The sequence below is a fragment of the Oryza brachyantha genome, chromosome 4 (genome assembly GCF_000231095.2).
Source record: "Oryza brachyantha chromosome 4, ObraRS2, whole genome shotgun sequence".
Lineage (NCBI taxonomy): Eukaryota > Viridiplantae > Streptophyta > Magnoliopsida > Poales > Poaceae > Oryza > Oryza brachyantha.
Window position 1 is genome coordinate 13459097 of NC_023166.2, and position 16417 is coordinate 13475513.

The window sequence follows — 16417 nt, forward strand, 5'->3', positions numbered from 1 at the left end:
AGATTCTATTTAAATTCATCTATAGGATAATGTATATATTTATAATACATTTAAATTCATTATTATCCATATAAATCCAGTGAAAACCAAAATATATCATATAAAACAGAGGTAGTACCACCAATTTTTTATTTGACGATGTTGTCTTTTAATCACCAATTTTTCATTTGATGATGTCTTTTGGATCACCAATTTTTCATTTGACGACGGTTTTTGGATCTTTAAATCTATTTTTAACCATTCATCTTATTTTTAAAAAAATTATGTATTCTCAATTAGTCCTTTAGTTCATAAATCTTATACCCTAATGCAAGCATTTCTAGTACTTTTTACTTTTTACAGTAATACTCGGTACATCAATTAGCATTTTTATTCCCACCTTTTCTCTTACATCTGTTCGTTCCTGAAGCACGTTAGTGTTTTTTTCCTGAACCTTTATCCTTACTTAAACAACATAAAAATAATTATATTTACTTTAAACTCAACTTATAATTTTATATATTTAAACAGAACTTTTGAATCAAACGAATGATTAAATATAAATCCAGAAGCAAGTATGTCAATAAAAATCCAGAAGCAACTATGTCAGACTTAAAACGGAGGGAGTATTTCCTAGTAAATGAGGGTGTACCGAATACACATTCAACTAAAAAATGGTATCCAAATAAATTATCCCCTCATCAGTGTACTACAGAACTATGGTAAGAAAGCAGAAAACGAACAGTGCAGCGATAACGCCTCATTTAAGACAACTGCAAAGAGTAATTTCTAAAGCTTCCCATTCCAATATTCGATCATATTAGACTAAACAGCTATAGATAGATTACAAAACATGCCAGGGTTTGAACGCGACACTGCTGTAGGTATGGTACATGTTCCGACCGCCCGATTTGGAGAACGGTTGGAAGATCAACAATCTAGAATGCTAGAGTGCTAGAAGGAACCCGTCGAAAAGGAAAAGATTGGAGGGAAGGAAAAGATTTAGAGCGAGGCCCAGAGGAGCTACAGAATGAACAAACAGAACAAGGCTGGCATTTTTATTTTAGCTGTCTATTCTAAAGGGCTCTTGAGACTAAAGAGGATTATATGTTCATTGACTATCACTACTGCATAGGTACAGTTGGCCTGGGGAGCATTGAGTTGACGAGCTCCTCGTTTATCTTCACTGGTAGCGGTGGCATCTGCTTCATGATATCCGGAGCGTCATTTATCCTGTAAGAACGTTGCATGAGAAGCATAACTAAATTTTCGAGCTGTCAAACAATATTTGGACCTAAAATATGTTAAAGAGACAATAGAGATTGAGTACAGTAACATATTCACATTTCATGGATGCAAGCATTTGGTGCTACCTTTTCATACTGAAGAGCAGATGGCTCCAAGAACAGGATTAATGAGACAAGTTTTGTGTATTTGAATTTGTGAAGTTTGTGTTAACCTTGGAAGTGCACGTGTATGCTTCCCATAAGATAATGACCATATAGATTGGACTGTCCTGTAACATGAGGACTACCAGAAAAATCTACAGAAGATATCCATGAGCCATGATCGATCTACGCACAGATTTTTAGGGTGGGAAAATGAAAGAAAGAATGTTTTATCTGCTCATCTATAGTACAGTAGAACTACAAAGAGGATCATCATTCCAAATTTGATGCCTACATATGATTCATCAGTCGTCACACATGACAACTGAATGCAGCATTTTAATTTGATTATATGCACCCAAACAAGGAAAGTCACATTATGCAGCTACATATTAAAAGATACAAGGACACTAATTAGCAAGTAATATCATCAAAGAAGGTTTGGATGAATGGCATGAAGTCATTTCAAAACTTTGCAAATTTAACAGAGCAAAGGATTCAGTATGTACTCTTTCAAGACCCTGAGTATATTATCTCGAGTTTGGCACAGCAGAGAGATGTTATCTTGTATCTGCAAAAAGGATAAACTACCAATTGAGCAAAACTGGAAAGGCATGGTAGATGTAACAAGAAAATCAAAGAACAATTACATGATCGTGAAATATATTGATGAGACAGAGTATCGCCAGAGGTTGAAATAAAAACAAAGTACCTGCATAGTGCTGAGGTTGGTTGAAATTTGACTCAAAACCTGAGCGTTGGTTTCAAGAAGTTCTCCTGTTGGACCTCCAATTGCTGCAAAAGGGAAAAAATAACTCAGCAACTCGATACCTAGGTCATCAATGGCAAGTTGCAACAGTCCCAGTATTTCTGGACATAAAATTATGTGCATTCTACTTTATTAATCAAATAACGATCCATAAGAAATACACAAAACAGAACTTCGCACAACATGCACATTTCCACATTGCAGTATCTAATTATATGGACCAAAGTAAAATGTTTAAAAAAATTGAACTGTAAAACAGTTCAGAGAATATCATGCTGACTTACCTTTGGAAGAAATTTCGTCATCATCAATGGGCAGAGCTGGAAGTTGGAATGGAGGAACATTAGGCCTTCCAGCTATATGAACAGGTGGTTTTGATGAAGAATCTGAAACCTTCTCCTGCAGCAATAAGTGTCTGTCAGCGTAAAGCTTGTCAAAAATAGTGTGCATTAGCTATAAACACATACACAAGGAACTTTTTTCTCTTCGTGAATTATTACAAGTTAACAAAGTTATAGACAAGCACTTTCACATAAATATAATAAAAAACCATGTTACATGCCAGCTGGAGAAAAATAAAAAGTAGCATAAGTGGTTCCAATTTCCAAGTGCACAAATGTAATTCTCAGAAATAAAGTGCAGAATTTTTAAAAGTATCAAGTGCAGGCATTAACCTGAGGTTCTAATTTTTCTCATGAATACAAAATCAAAATAAATGCCACGTTTCTTGAGTTGAGGGGTATAGATCAATATAGGAAGATCCAAGCTAGAGCCACAGAATAGTAGCACACACTTAAAATATGATGACTCTTGCAAATGTCATCTTGAAGCTTAGATATATGGCTTAGCAAACTTACATCTCGAACAATCGAAACCATATTGTGAGCTATTACTCTAGTAGATAGCAATGCCCTAACTCTTACTCTACACAGTTGTCAAAGAAATGTAATAAAGTTGCTCCAAAAGAATCTATTTATAATAGGAAAAAGTCTACTTCACCCCCTGAAGTATGAAACCGGATATTTACCCTCAAACTATAGAAATCGATTCAAATAACCTCCTTGTGTGGTTTTGCTGAGTACATGATGACATATTGACATGGCGGTGTTTTTGGCCATGTGAAGTATGGGTGGGCAATGGCATGGTGAGAGTCAGTTCAATACTATTTTCTTCAAAAGTGAACCGGCCTGAGAATGATGAACATTAGTGATAATATGTAATATTTGGGATTGCTAATCAGTGGGTGAAAAGTAATGGTTGGTTCAACTTGGGTTTAATGGACCAATCTTTGGGACATGCAAGCAATACCGTTGCCATGTCATCGTCTACATGGCAATAAAATTAAAGCCACTTCATGGGGTTATTTGATCCAGTTTTCATACTTCAAGGGGTAGAATAACCGGTTCATACTTTAGGGGGTTAAGTAGACCAACCCCAATAGTCCAAGGGTGAAGCTGACCTTTTCCTTTATAATATGGACAATATAGTTTGATTAAATCCACAGGTGTTTTTGTGGTGCATAGTAAGTGCTGACAATTAATGAGTATAATAAAACTAGATGACTTAATATGTTTGATTTTTGAAAGAGATGATTCTGACATCTTCCATTTAGAAAATATCATGATAACATGCTAGATAATCTGGAGGGTTTTCATGCGGTGACTTTTCGGACTATGCCCAATCACATTCTGTCATAAATTTACTAATTACAGCAAAATCAAACATTGATTTTCCAGAATGAATTCCAAGAGTCATGAGTAAGGGAGAAAAAAAATGTAAAACCTTTTTATCTTTGCTTTTCTTTGAGGAGCTGTGGTCCTCTTTCTTTCTCTTCCCACTTTCCTTTTTCTGCAGAGCAAATACATAACCTCGAATCATTGCTGAAAAAGGGTAACGAGACCAGGCACCATGATAACAGTGCTGAAGGAGTATCCTATGTTTATACTACTCACATTCATCCATCTACACCGCAAGGCCACATCTCGAACCGTTTTGTCTGGCAACTTCATGGCTATCTTTGCGTATCGGATGACAGGTGCATCAGATGCATACCTGAGAGCAAACACCAGAGTAACATCAAAGCCAAAAAATAAAGGCCCTCAAAGCTAAACAATCCATGGAACCCCTCACAATGTTGTTTGCAAACACTAATGCAATATTGGTGCTACTGTCATTTTGATGGCAATGAGACGTGTCAAGTGCCATTTCGATAAGAGTACCAACCATTATGCAACGACTGAGCATTCATTCACATCGTCTATACACTATACAGTGCAACAAAATAGAGCAAGCCTAGACGACTGGGGAAAAAAATCCGAAGAAAGGACGTAAATAGTCTCGTAATTATCCACTTGTCCAAACAAATACTGCTTAAGTGAACGAAAATTCACATGAGGAACTGCAAGGAAATATCGACATTAAAACCCTAAATTAAACCGTGGTACCTTACAATCTACGCCTGTACAGTAACAATCTTAATTACTCGGAAGCAATTGCAATCCAGACCCAGAAATCAGTACCCACACGCGCTCCACCTAATCCGAATTGCCAAACCCCCCAAACATGCATAACCCAACAAAGCAGCACGCGACTTACTTGACGAGCAGCTCGTCGAGGGTGGATTGCTCCTCCGACGACCACTCCCGCGCCAGGCCAGGGTCGTGCCGGAGCGCCGCCGCCGTCCCGCCGGAGCTAGGGTTTGCTCCCCCTCCACCCCCACCGCCGCCACCGCCGCTGGAGTGGGACCCGTTCTGCGCGGCGGCGCTCGCCGGCGGCGGGTGGCCGTTCGCGCCCATGTGCCTCCCAATTGGGCGCGAATTTTTTGTGCGCCCTTCCGGAAGCCGCTCGCTGCTTCCGCGCTCCGAGCGCTGGGAGAGCCCCTCTCTCTTCTTCCCGCGACGAGTGGATGGGAGGAATATTTTTTTCTTCTTTTTTTTTTCTTCTGCGGGATCTTTTGGATCGATTTGGGGATTTTTGCTGTATTTGTTTGCAAGGTACGAGGCGGGTTTTGCCCTTTCCATTGTGGGGACTTCTCTCATCGTTTGGAGTTGTGGGCTGAAATCAGGTCGAGCTTGATTAAATTTAATCTTTCTTGTATTTTAATTCATACTACCACCGTTTTATGTTCGACTTTTTGTTCCAATATACATTGATCATTTATCTTATTAAAAAATTAATATAAATATAAAAAATAATAAGTCGTGCTTAATTTTTTTAATAATAAAGTAAGTCACAAGCAAAATAAATAATATTTTTATAATATTTTGAATAAGACAAATAATCAAACATTGCAGGCAAAAATCAAACATCTTATGTTATAAAACGGAGGGAGTAGTTTAAAAAATTATCTTTGTTTATTTTAGCCATACTTTAAATTTTGAATAGATTAATTATATAGTGAGTACGGATATAACGAACGCATACCTACTTGGATACATATATAATATTGGTAACAAATACTTATTCGAGTTTCTTCGTAGCAACAACCATGTATAATAAGTAATAGCTATTCAACCAACGCAATGCATCTATAATGCAGCTAGACTAACGAGGAAGCAACTAAAGACCAGGATGATAATTTCGTTCGTGGGTTCGGGTCCTCGGCGGGAACCCATTCCTACGGTACAGGATAGGGTATGAATTTCGTTCCGCGGGTAACCAGATCGGTACAGGATAGGGTATGAATTTCGTTCCGCGGGTAACCAGATCTGGAGCCCTCGCATATGGACGGGTGAGGGGCTAGGTATTGAGACCTATCCGCGAGTCACCTGCGGGGGCTGGGGGAGTATATTAAACTATAATCCCTAAATTACAACACATAAAATATATAAAAACACAATCCGAAGCCCATATATATAATATATATAAAGTAACCTAGGAATGTTTAGGAGGACTAAACTTTAGCCCATTGCCCCATCAAATATTTGGACTTATAAATAGTAAACGTAAACGTATATTATTAATAAAACCCATCTATAATCTTGGACTAATTCACGAGACAAATCTACTGAGCCTAATTAATTCATAATTAGCTTATGTGATGCTAAGTAAATATGCTCTAATTATAGAATAATTAAGTTTAAAAAATTTGTCACGCAAATTAGCTTTCATTTCTATAATTAGCTTTATAATTTATCCATATTTAATATTTATAATAAGTGTTTAAACATTCGATACGATTTATATGAGTTGAGATTAAAAAATTTAGCTCTAGATACCCCAACACTGGCCGACTCGATGACTCCCTCTCTCGGTTTCCTTCCTCTCCTCACGCAACGGCGCAAGCAGGCGTAGGGCGGCGGGCGGCAAGGCGGCGGCCGACGGAGTCCGAATCCCATCCCTCCCCTCCCCTGCTCCAGCCGACGGCGCACGCGGTGGCCGAGGCGGCGGGGCTGCGGGGCGTCGAGCCGGCGCGGGGCGGCGGGTCGGTGGGGCGCCGAGCAGGCGCAGGGAGGCGGTGCTCGGCGAGAAGGCGCAGGGCGGCTGGGCGCCGAGCAGGCGTAGGGCGGCGATGCGCCAAGCAGGGCGGCTGGCGAGCGACGCCGAGGTACAGAAACCGGCGAGGCCGAGGTACTGAAACCAGCGAGGTATAGAATGTTCCTCAATTCGGTTTTAGAATGTCCCTGTTATCCTGTTCATTTTATTTGCTTTTGATACATTATCCAGAAATCCTTCATCAATACCATTTTACTTGTGATTCCAGTTTGTTTCTTTCGATTTCTGTTATGGCGGGAAAGTACCCGACTGCAGCACGGACTCCAAAACGCAGTTTATGTATGATATGTGGGACCATGTATTAATGTTTTGTAGGTAACTATTGTATGAATTGGCTATTAGATTATTTGTAGATGAATTAGAGCTAATAGTTGGCCGTACTGTTGAACTTGCTCCGAGAAGATGATCAAATACTAGACATAAAAATTAAAAAATAAAGTTTTTCTGGGATAAAGGTAATACTACTAGGTATGGGTGTTTTTTTTTAAATTTTAAGATAGAGGGTAGGAGTACCACTTTCTTTATTGATCCCCAAATTTTGATTTTTTTTCTGGGATAGCACATGTGAGCTGGGTGCCACCACTTACACATGGGCGTGACCACGCCCTTGCTGGCTTGCACACACTGAAACGTCCGGCCCCTCGGCCCTCGCGCTCTCATACTCTCACTTCTTCTCTCTCTTGTGCACGGCGAGGGTGGTGGTGGTTGAGCTGATCAACGGCGGCGGCGCCGACTTCCTAGTGGCGGTGTCTGGCGAGCGACGGGGATGGGAGCATCGGAGGTCTGGGGAGATAGATCAGCGGAATGGGGGACGATCGAGTGCGCCCCGTTCCATCGATGTATCCTCCCTCCTTCCTGCAGCCATGGCGGCTAGCGGCGACCTGGCTGCGGCAGCATGAAGGCGGTGGGATCTGACGAACAAGGGGAGCGAGAGCATGCAATGGCAGTAGCGGTATATAGCTGCATTTAAATTTATTGGGTGGGGTGGTCGGTCGATTGTGTGGCTATGTTCCTAGAGCAATGTTGGTCGCGGAGTTCATCTTTTAGCTAGCTGCCCGAATCTGCTAGAGTTTGTGCATGATTTACGCTGCTTTTCAGATGATTTTTCCCTTGGTCTACATCGGCAAGCTAGGGTTACTTGACTGGAGAAATTAGCTTGGCCTTAGATATTTGCTGCTCGTAGAAATCATAATAATATAGTGAAACACTGAGGATGGTATGAAGGCCATTGCAGTGGATTTATATTTGAGCTTGTGCTTCAAAACTCATGTTTCATCTTCTTGGGCATGCTCAATGTTGAATAGTCCCACATTAGCTGTGGAAGCCTGGAAGGACAAAGAACCTAAGATATAAGTGGAGGAGCTTCTCACCTCAATGACTACCTTTTGGGGTGGGAAAGGCTCTTTACGATCCTACAAATGGTACCAAATCCTGACTAGTTTAACATCTTAGCCTGATGGACACAGTGTGAAGGCCTGATGGACCGTGGCCCGTGGGTGCTTGCGGGGCTCATATACCTAATGGACCATGGGCATGTGGGGCCTGAAGGGGCGGTGAAGGGCCGAGGGACACCAATATGTGAAGAGGGAGATTGTTGAATAGTCTCATATTGGTTGTGGAAGGGAACAAGACCTAAGATATAAGTGGAGGAGCCCCTCACCTCAATGGCTAGCTTTTGAGATGGAAAAGGTCCTTTACAATCCTACAAGTGGTATTAGAGCCTTGTTTTCTTTTTTGGATTTTCACCGATCTATAGTTTTAAGCCATGGCTAGCAAGTTCACAACTAAGCCTCATGTTTTCGATGGATTGAATTTTTCTTATTGGTGTGATAAGATGCAATCTTACATTATGGTCGAGGATTATGATGCCGTTAACGTCAGATTTTGGCAAATTACCGTTATGGATTGAAACGTGATTAAAGACCGAATCAGACAAGAAAGGGCGAATCGGCTGGAGGAAAAGATTGAAGGCGATACGGGTGCAGCCGATGGAGTCTGAATCGGACATGGATTGGAGTCCGATTGGGCCCGAAAGTTAGACATAGGTTTGGTATTAGTCACGAGTCCGTGTAAAGTAGTTAGTTGTTATCTTGGAGTTTGTTTAGGATTTTAGATTTAACTAAAGTCTGGATGTAATAAGTTAGTTACTAATACAGATCCTTACCCAGTTAGGTTAGTTAGATCTGAGGCTATAAATATGTGTGCCCGGAGTCATTGTAAATCATCAATCAGATCAAACACACAACTTCGGTGCATCGCCAACTTTCTCGACTTGCTTGGGCTTTCGGCATGGGGTTTGTCAGCTTCGTAATGTAAGCTCGAGTTCGTCAGACCCGTCGATCGGCTGGAATAGGACTGTCTCGGTTGAGTCCGATCTCGTGCCTAGTTGATCGACGAGCCGAGTTCTATTGTTGCTTTAAGCTGTTTATAGTTTAGAGTAGTGGTAGTTTCGATCAAGTCCTCGCGAGTTCCTCTGTTTAATCTGCTAGCACAAATCTAGTCAACTTTATTCTGTCTCGGTTTGGTTCGATCAATCTAGTTGGCTCGGTTTATGTTGTCAAATTGGATCGAGTACTCGTGAGGGCTTATCGCTGGAGTTCTAGCCAGCATTATCCTGAGTAGTCTGTTAGTTCACCGATCTTCATATTCCAATCTATGCATGTTTAGTTCGATCTTCATATTAATGAATAAGTTGATTAATCTTCATGTTTAGTTCGATCTTCATGTTTAGTTCGATCTTCATATTCCGATCGGCTGATATTAATGAATAAGTTGATAGATTACGCTGGTTCGATATCTGGTTACTCGTATGCTGCAATACTTAACCGTATGCTGCAATACTTTACTGATATCATACGTGGTTACGCTTAGATCTTTACCGTCTCGGTTGAGTCCGATCTTCTAGGTCTAGCGTGAGTATGTGTGCGATTGATTATTATTGTTTTATGCTAGTAATTGGTATATCAATCCGGTTTATCTTAAATTCCATGTTTAGTCTCCTATCGGATGCTGATTTTACGTGTGATAAGTACTGGATCGGTCAGATCGGCTGATTAATCTTAAAACTATCTTGGTTAAGTCCGATCTTTTGAGATTAATTAGTTGATTGGTCTATTCGGTGGTTATCCTACCTCTGATTTGGCCGATTGAGCATATTTACTTCTGTTACCATAAAATTCATGTAAAGCCGATCGTCTAGTTCATCGGCTAGGGTCCTAAGACGGTATCGGCTATCTGGCCGATAGCGATTTTGGGTTTTACTGTTTTCCATGCTTGTCAGTTACAGGATCAAAGTGACCAGCATTCTAAGAATTAGGTCCTGCACTGGAGTGGTCTTAGAGTAACTCTCAGGCCTACGTGTGTGACACGTTGTTGTTATTTTCAGCGTCAACAAATGTTTGGCAAAGAGTTGCACAACCATATGTGATTCCTGAACAAATTAACACTGTTGCTTTAAAAATTGAGTTTAATAACAATTGCAAAGCTATGATACCACTTGTAGGATCGAAACAGAGTAAAACACACCTACCATGGGGTGAATGGTAGGTATATCAAAAATCCAGATCTTTTTAGCGGAAATAAAAGATTGCCTTTACAAAAGCCTTCACGAAGCCTCCGGTCGCACTGCGCTTATACCACCGGTCAGACCGACGTTACGTGACCAGTCAGACCGCTCGCATACCTCCGGTCAGATCGACGTTATGTCACCGGTTAGACCGACGTTATGTCACCGGTCAGACCGGCCTCTTGCCTGCGGTTGGAACGTCGGGATCCTGGAAAAATGCCGATTGACAATACTTGAAGATGTAGATTGAATCTCTCGACTTTTATCGATCAACTAACTTTTACAAAGTGCATAAACAACACTCCAAACAAAAACTTTTGATCTAAAATCGAAATTGAATCTAAACCCTAATTTTCTCTCTCAAAAGGCACACCGGGGGCATACCCCTCGGTATCTATTTATAGCCTCAACGTGGTTATGCAAAGCCCACGTATCTAGCACGAATTAGGACTCCCAATCTCATGGGAAACCTTTTCTTATCCGTAACCAATGTATCTTTATCTCCAATACAACTAATCTTCTCATATTCGGACTTCTATCCGAATTCAACTTCATATCCCATACGCACACAATATCTCTATCATATGCCATATGGAGTCTTCACCAACCACGTGCATTGATCTTTAGTCTAAGTATCCCGTATGATATCTGACCGTCCGGACGTCACCTTATCTCCAAGTTGACTCTCGATCCATCACCGGTAATACTCTCCTGAGGCATCAAGTCATCTACATATGAATCAAACAAAGAAACCATATTCCAAGACCAAACTATCTCTAACTTGACTCATTGTTAGCAAAACAACAGTACCCTTACGTATAGAAACCATCTAGAAGTCAAATCCACAAACAACAAATCCGAAACCGAAAAGATCATCTAAAACCGAAAGCTGTCAGCCTGCCTTGCCGGTCTGACTGCCCAAATACATGCGGTCTGACCATAGGTGTCTCAACTGGTCTAACCGCCCGGTTAATTTATCACAAAAACACTTCGTCATCACAAACCACCAATTGTTCATCACAAAAACTTGTAGATCACTCCTTGATCTTACACTCAACAATTCAAGGATTGCCAGTGTTCTAAAAGGCGCCGCCGGTGCCAGTTATCCACATTAGTCCTTAGATGACCGGTTAGCCGTATTAGTCATTAGATATTTTGTTGCTATTCTAGAGTTATGTAGTCTAATTATTATGTAAGTATGCTTGCTAATTTCTTGGATTTAGTTGGTCTGATCTGACCTAGGCTACTGCTAGGCGCCACCCAGCTGCTCATTTGAAAAGGAAAATTAATTGAAGGGGATCAAGAACACAGGGGAGACAGGGTACAGCCCTCCATCGGTAGAGGTAAATCAATCAATCAAGCTTGCATGTCCAAGTCCCACAGAGGCCTACTCGCCCCCCGCGTGGCCACCTGATCTTCAAGTGCCCCATGGATGTGGAGGGCCAACGATGGAGAAGAGAAGAGTTCCATCGTGGACTAGTTGATTTCTTGTTCAGTAAACTGATGATGATTTCTATTTCGTTTGCAACATCATGTGCTTGTGATGCAGATCTCTGTATGTTATATACAGATTGTGTAGCATATGCAGTATATATAACCCTTGTTGAATTTCCAGGAGAGCTGCCAGATGAAGACCCAGAACATGGTGGGCAGATCATCTTGCAGCAAGAACAAAGTGTTTGGTAGTCTAGCTGTTGAAAACATCCCAGAAATAGATCCAAGTTACAGGCTTTTCTTGGAACATCTAAGGGATGATGGGCATGGCTATGTGCTTGATGCCCCAAGAGGGGACCATGGCTCGCCTGTTTTTCTAAGATATGCAGAGGATCATGTGTCCAGCGGACACACTAGGGCCAAATCTGGCACAAAGATCCCAAACAATTCATTCCATAGAAGACAGTGTGATCCAAATGGTGAGGGGCTTGGTTTAACATCAGAAGAAGCTGTCAATGTAAATGTGGGGCATTCTTTTTCATCAGGAACATCATGTGTGGCTGAGACATCAGAAATTGATGAGTCTTATGCTACATTTCTGAGACTTCTGAAGATTAAGGATGGTCTCATGGTTATTGAGCCAGAACCAGGCGTTACCATTGTATATGGGCAAGCAGAGGAGACACCTCCTGGGTATGATGAATTGAACAGAGCTACTTCCACAAATGAAAGACACCATTCTTTGACAACTACACTTGAAAACATGGATGAAGAGAATGCTACGAATACAGATGGAGATGGGCTTGTGAAGATTAATACTTCTATATCTGAACGTGAAATGGAAGTCGTTGAACTAGAGAACACACGTAGTCAGGATCTAGTCTGCACAGACCACAGTGGATTTCCACCTTATACTGAACTTTCTGATTTAAACGTAGGTCACCTTTTCTGCTTAAGTTCCATTGGTAATCTCTGTAAATGATGTTTTATTGATCATGCATCTTGTTTTTTGAACATAGGTATGTGTAGATGATCAAGGAGAACCCCTTGCTCTTAGTTGTGGCATTTCCTCTACATTTGATGATAAACTTAATGCTGTTTTAAGTAAGCCATATGACCTAAATGAATATAAAGAGCTTTTGAGAAAAGCCACGGATCGGAAGCTTGTGAGTAGACAGAGACACTTGCGAAATGCATCCAAGCCCTATGCCACAGGGGCAGTTGGGCTCTCATATCTTGATCACTACCCAGGTAAACACTATATTCTGGTGGGTTAATTCTTAAGTCGGGTTATGTTTGCATGTTTGGAATCCATGTGCTTGATTTGAACCTAAATTTGAGCAACTTTGATAATCATTGACACTACTTGTACATTATACTATTTAGGTGCCCATATGATGTTCAAATAACTAATACTCCTATCGAGTTATAATCTCAATAAGATATATAGTCTATTTCTCATGAAAAATTAGCATAAAATATTAGGATATAATGGCTCGCAAAAATCACATATCAATGTCTTCTCCTCGGTTGCAAGGATCCGTGGAATCCATTTAATAAGCAAATAGCCTTGACTGTCTGACTAGTTTATTGTTGCAAAATGATACCTAAGCACATACCAAACATAGAAAAAAATCCTTAAATATTTACTTATAGCATATCATTAAATATTAGCTGTTTTTAAATATGATACCCATTTCACTTGTATGATTCATTTTTGGATATGAAGTAACCTTAGCGACATAGATGTAATTGATAGCAGTTTAGTTGTTTTGAAGTCTGATTTTGTCCTGTTTCTTATGAGCCAGGTCAGTAGATTCTGTTTAGTACTTATTTTTTTTAAGCAAGACTAATGTTTGGTCTCTCTTGCAGATCTGGCCATACAAGTAGATTCTGCTGAGTCTGATGAGAGAAAATTGTTCCTCCTGAGAAAATTCTTCTTCTGGCTGGAGGTGATGTCCCTATTTTTCTGGTTTGCGCACTAATGATCTCTAAACGACCCTAGAAGTGGAAATGGGACTTTATTTTACTCATTTGCCAGTGAAGTAATATGGTTGGACATAAAGTAAAATATTGAAAAGGAATCAAAGTTCAATATTAACATTACTTTTTATTTAAATCCCTGTTATTATTTTGTTGTGCGAGCTGCTAAATCCGTTTCATAATCAGCATACAACTTCATTAGGAAAAAACAGTTGCTATTATCATTTTTCACCAGATCAACACAAAAAGAGCTAGTTTGATCTTCCTTCTGTGCACGCTACTTGCTAATTTGGATCAGATATTAGGCAGTATTCTTTGGAAGATCTGGAGTTCTGGACACTAGCCAATGAATGCTCATTTGCCACAACAGACAGTATTACTAGAATACTAGTAGATTCCAACTCTAGTGGAAAATAACGGCACTCTCCTGCCTCATCTTTTCACCTTTTATAAGCATAAGCGAAACACCTTATTAACGATTAAAATGTAATTTATGGGTAAAACTTTTACATATGTGTTCTTAGCGATCTAAAAGCAAACGCTGAAAAGTAAACTACAATGAAAAAACCAATTTATATTTTAAAATTCAAATTTTAGGTTATAAGCATAGTCATAAGCGAAAATATTGAGGACTGCTCCTCTATTTGTGAATTGAGGAATAAAGACTGTTATAAGTTAATTTTGCCTAAAGCTAAATTGCTAAATTTGTTTTGATCGTTTCTGCAGAACCTATGCCACGAGGGGGCCTACATGCCATGGATCGACAAGCCACTAGCCTGCAATCCGATCGACGCAGACGACTACGAAAGGGACTCCGACCCGACGGCCAGCATTGAGATTATCCAAGACGAAGAAGACTGAGGCCACCCATGTCTCCCTTGCCCGGTCATTGAGATAATCCAAGACGAACAGCTGAGTGAGGCAACTCGTGTCTCCCTCAGGACAAGGGGGGGACTGAGCTAAATGAACTTGGGCTTCCATTTCTCTTGTTGGTGTCTCCGCTGCCATGCGATCCCACCGTCTGTTCTGATGCAACCTGGTGCAGGTTTTGTAGTGTAACTCTTCTGCAATGCTACCGCTAGTTTGGGTTTCAGATACTGCAAACTTTTGAGTGATCTGTTTCGCTTGTGCTGTACTGCTTGCTACTCTCTAAACTCAGTGCGGTGATGTGCTGCGCTTGAATGGGAGAGGAGTTGGGTGCGGTAAATCGTTTCTGATATGATAACGTGTTGGCGTACTGGCGTGGTGCTATGCAAGTCGCCAGCGGCTGAGCACACTCTACAGCTGCAGGCTGCTTCAATATTTGAAGCGTGAACACGTGACCTTTGTTTGGAAATGTCTCAGATTTTTCTTTTGAAGGAAATGACTCAAAAAGCCTGCAGCTATATTTGAAGCCTGAACACGTGACATTTTTGAAAATGAGATGGGTTGCGAGCGATTGAGAAGTGAAAAAAAAAGGACGACTCCGCTGGGGATCGAACCCAGAATCTCTGGTTCCGTAGACCAGCGCCTTATCCATTGGGCCACGGAGTCATGGACAATCCTCTTCCTTGATGTTGCTACTAATATTGTCAACATTAAAACTGCCGCCTTCTCAGTTTCAAAGTCAGGAGGCTTATATGTATTTCAACTGGATACAGGTAACCCTAAAAACTGGTTTCTCGAAATCTTACAAACTAACTTTTGGCTTATAGTTCATCCACCGTAAATTCTTAGAAGCCAAGTGCTACTTTGTGGTGCTTATGACTTTAGAGACTACGTGAGAAACTACAACTTTGATATCAGCTCTCCCAGTAAGGATCTTATTAGTATGTGTTCACTCTTCAACAGTACAACAATGTCTGGCAACGATCTCGACTCTATGAGCACCTCCTCAATGTATCGTATCACAGAAGGGAGGAGATAAAAGAAATGCTTCAAATATGAACTTTCAAATATAAAGTGAGGAGAGAAACTTCGTATATAAGCTTTCTCTTTCTATTTTAGAGGAGGCTCTATTTTTAAGGATGAGATGAGGTGTTTGATAAATCAACTTTTTTTTCTACATGTTTTATTTTTAAAATGGATGATGAGACGAGGTATCTACTGAGAATGTATTTAAACCCTAAGGAAAAAGCCAAAGAATATATTTAAAATTTAAAAAATTATGAATAGAAATTTTATGTATATTTTCTTAGCGATCTAAAAGTCAATGCTGAAAATAAAATATGATTCAAGCACTAAAATCTATTTTAAATTTAAGGCTAAAATTTAAATTTTGGCTTGAAGCCATGGTGTCTTGTAATCTACGCCTATACAGTAACAATCTTAGAACCTATTTGGTTTAAGATCTTAAGAAGCAGTTGGTGAGAAGACAACTTCTCAGAATTTGAAAAAGCTAAGCTTCCCAGCTTTTGTTTTTTTAGTTCGCTTTCTATATTCTGCAACTCCAGATTCTCAGAAGCTTAGTGCTCTTTAAGAGGACTTCGTACTTCCAAAAATTGTGTGCGATGCTCTAGCTGACAGATGCTCCCAGACAAACCCTTAATTACTCGCAATAATCAAGGTAATTGTACGGAGTAGTCCATACCCTTAATTACTCCTTAATTTTGTTTTTTTGTCCTTCTAAAAATTTACTTTACAAATAGACCTATAAAAAAACTTATTGCACGAATGGATATGTTTTATCGTGCCAACGTCATTGGCACCGTCGTTAAATAGGATAGCGCCAACCCATCCTCTAAGTCATTATATTATGCTCATATAGTCGGAGGATGGCACCAACGATATTGACGCCGTCATATTCAATAACGGATTGACGTCGTC

General features: G+C 40.3%; 2 protein-coding genes and 1 non-coding gene across 4 annotated transcripts; 1 reads left to right on the forward strand and 2 right to left on the reverse strand.

The window, feature by feature from the left end:
* Positions 1–742: 742 nt before the first annotated feature.
* Positions 743–5159, reverse strand: LOC102715570. The gene is made up of 7 exons (XM_015836592.2): positions 4732–5159; positions 4089–4188; positions 3919–3984; positions 2421–2535; positions 2080–2162; positions 1877–1938; positions 743–1212 (listed from the first exon to the last, which is right to left on the reverse strand). The coding sequence occupies exons 1-7, from the start codon at positions 5154–5156 to the stop codon at positions 1104–1106; spliced, it is 960 nt and encodes a 319-aa protein (XP_015692078.2). The 5' UTR covers positions 5157–5159; the 3' UTR covers positions 743–1103.
* Positions 5160–6392: 1233 nt separating this feature from the next.
* On the forward strand, positions 6393–15005 carry LOC102715293. 2 transcript variants are annotated; one of them, XM_006652403.3, is made up of 5 exons: positions 6393–6722; positions 11811–12563; positions 12649–12880; positions 13502–13581; positions 14339–15005. In XM_006652403.3, the coding sequence occupies exons 2-5, from the start codon at positions 11823–11825 to the stop codon at positions 14471–14473; spliced, it is 1188 nt and encodes a 395-aa protein (XP_006652466.1). In that variant the 5' UTR covers positions 6393–6722; positions 11811–11822; the 3' UTR covers positions 14474–15005. The 2 variants fall into 2 exon arrangements, with proteins under 2 accessions (XP_006652466.1, XP_015692077.1); XM_015836591.2 differs by lacking the exon at positions 6393–6722 and adding an exon at positions 11291–11538.
* A 67-nt stretch (positions 15006–15072) lies between these two features.
* On the reverse strand, positions 15073–15145 carry TRNAR-ACG. The gene has a single exon. It is a non-coding gene; the product is annotated as a tRNA-Arg (tRNA).
* Positions 15146–16417: the final 1272 nt, after the last annotated feature.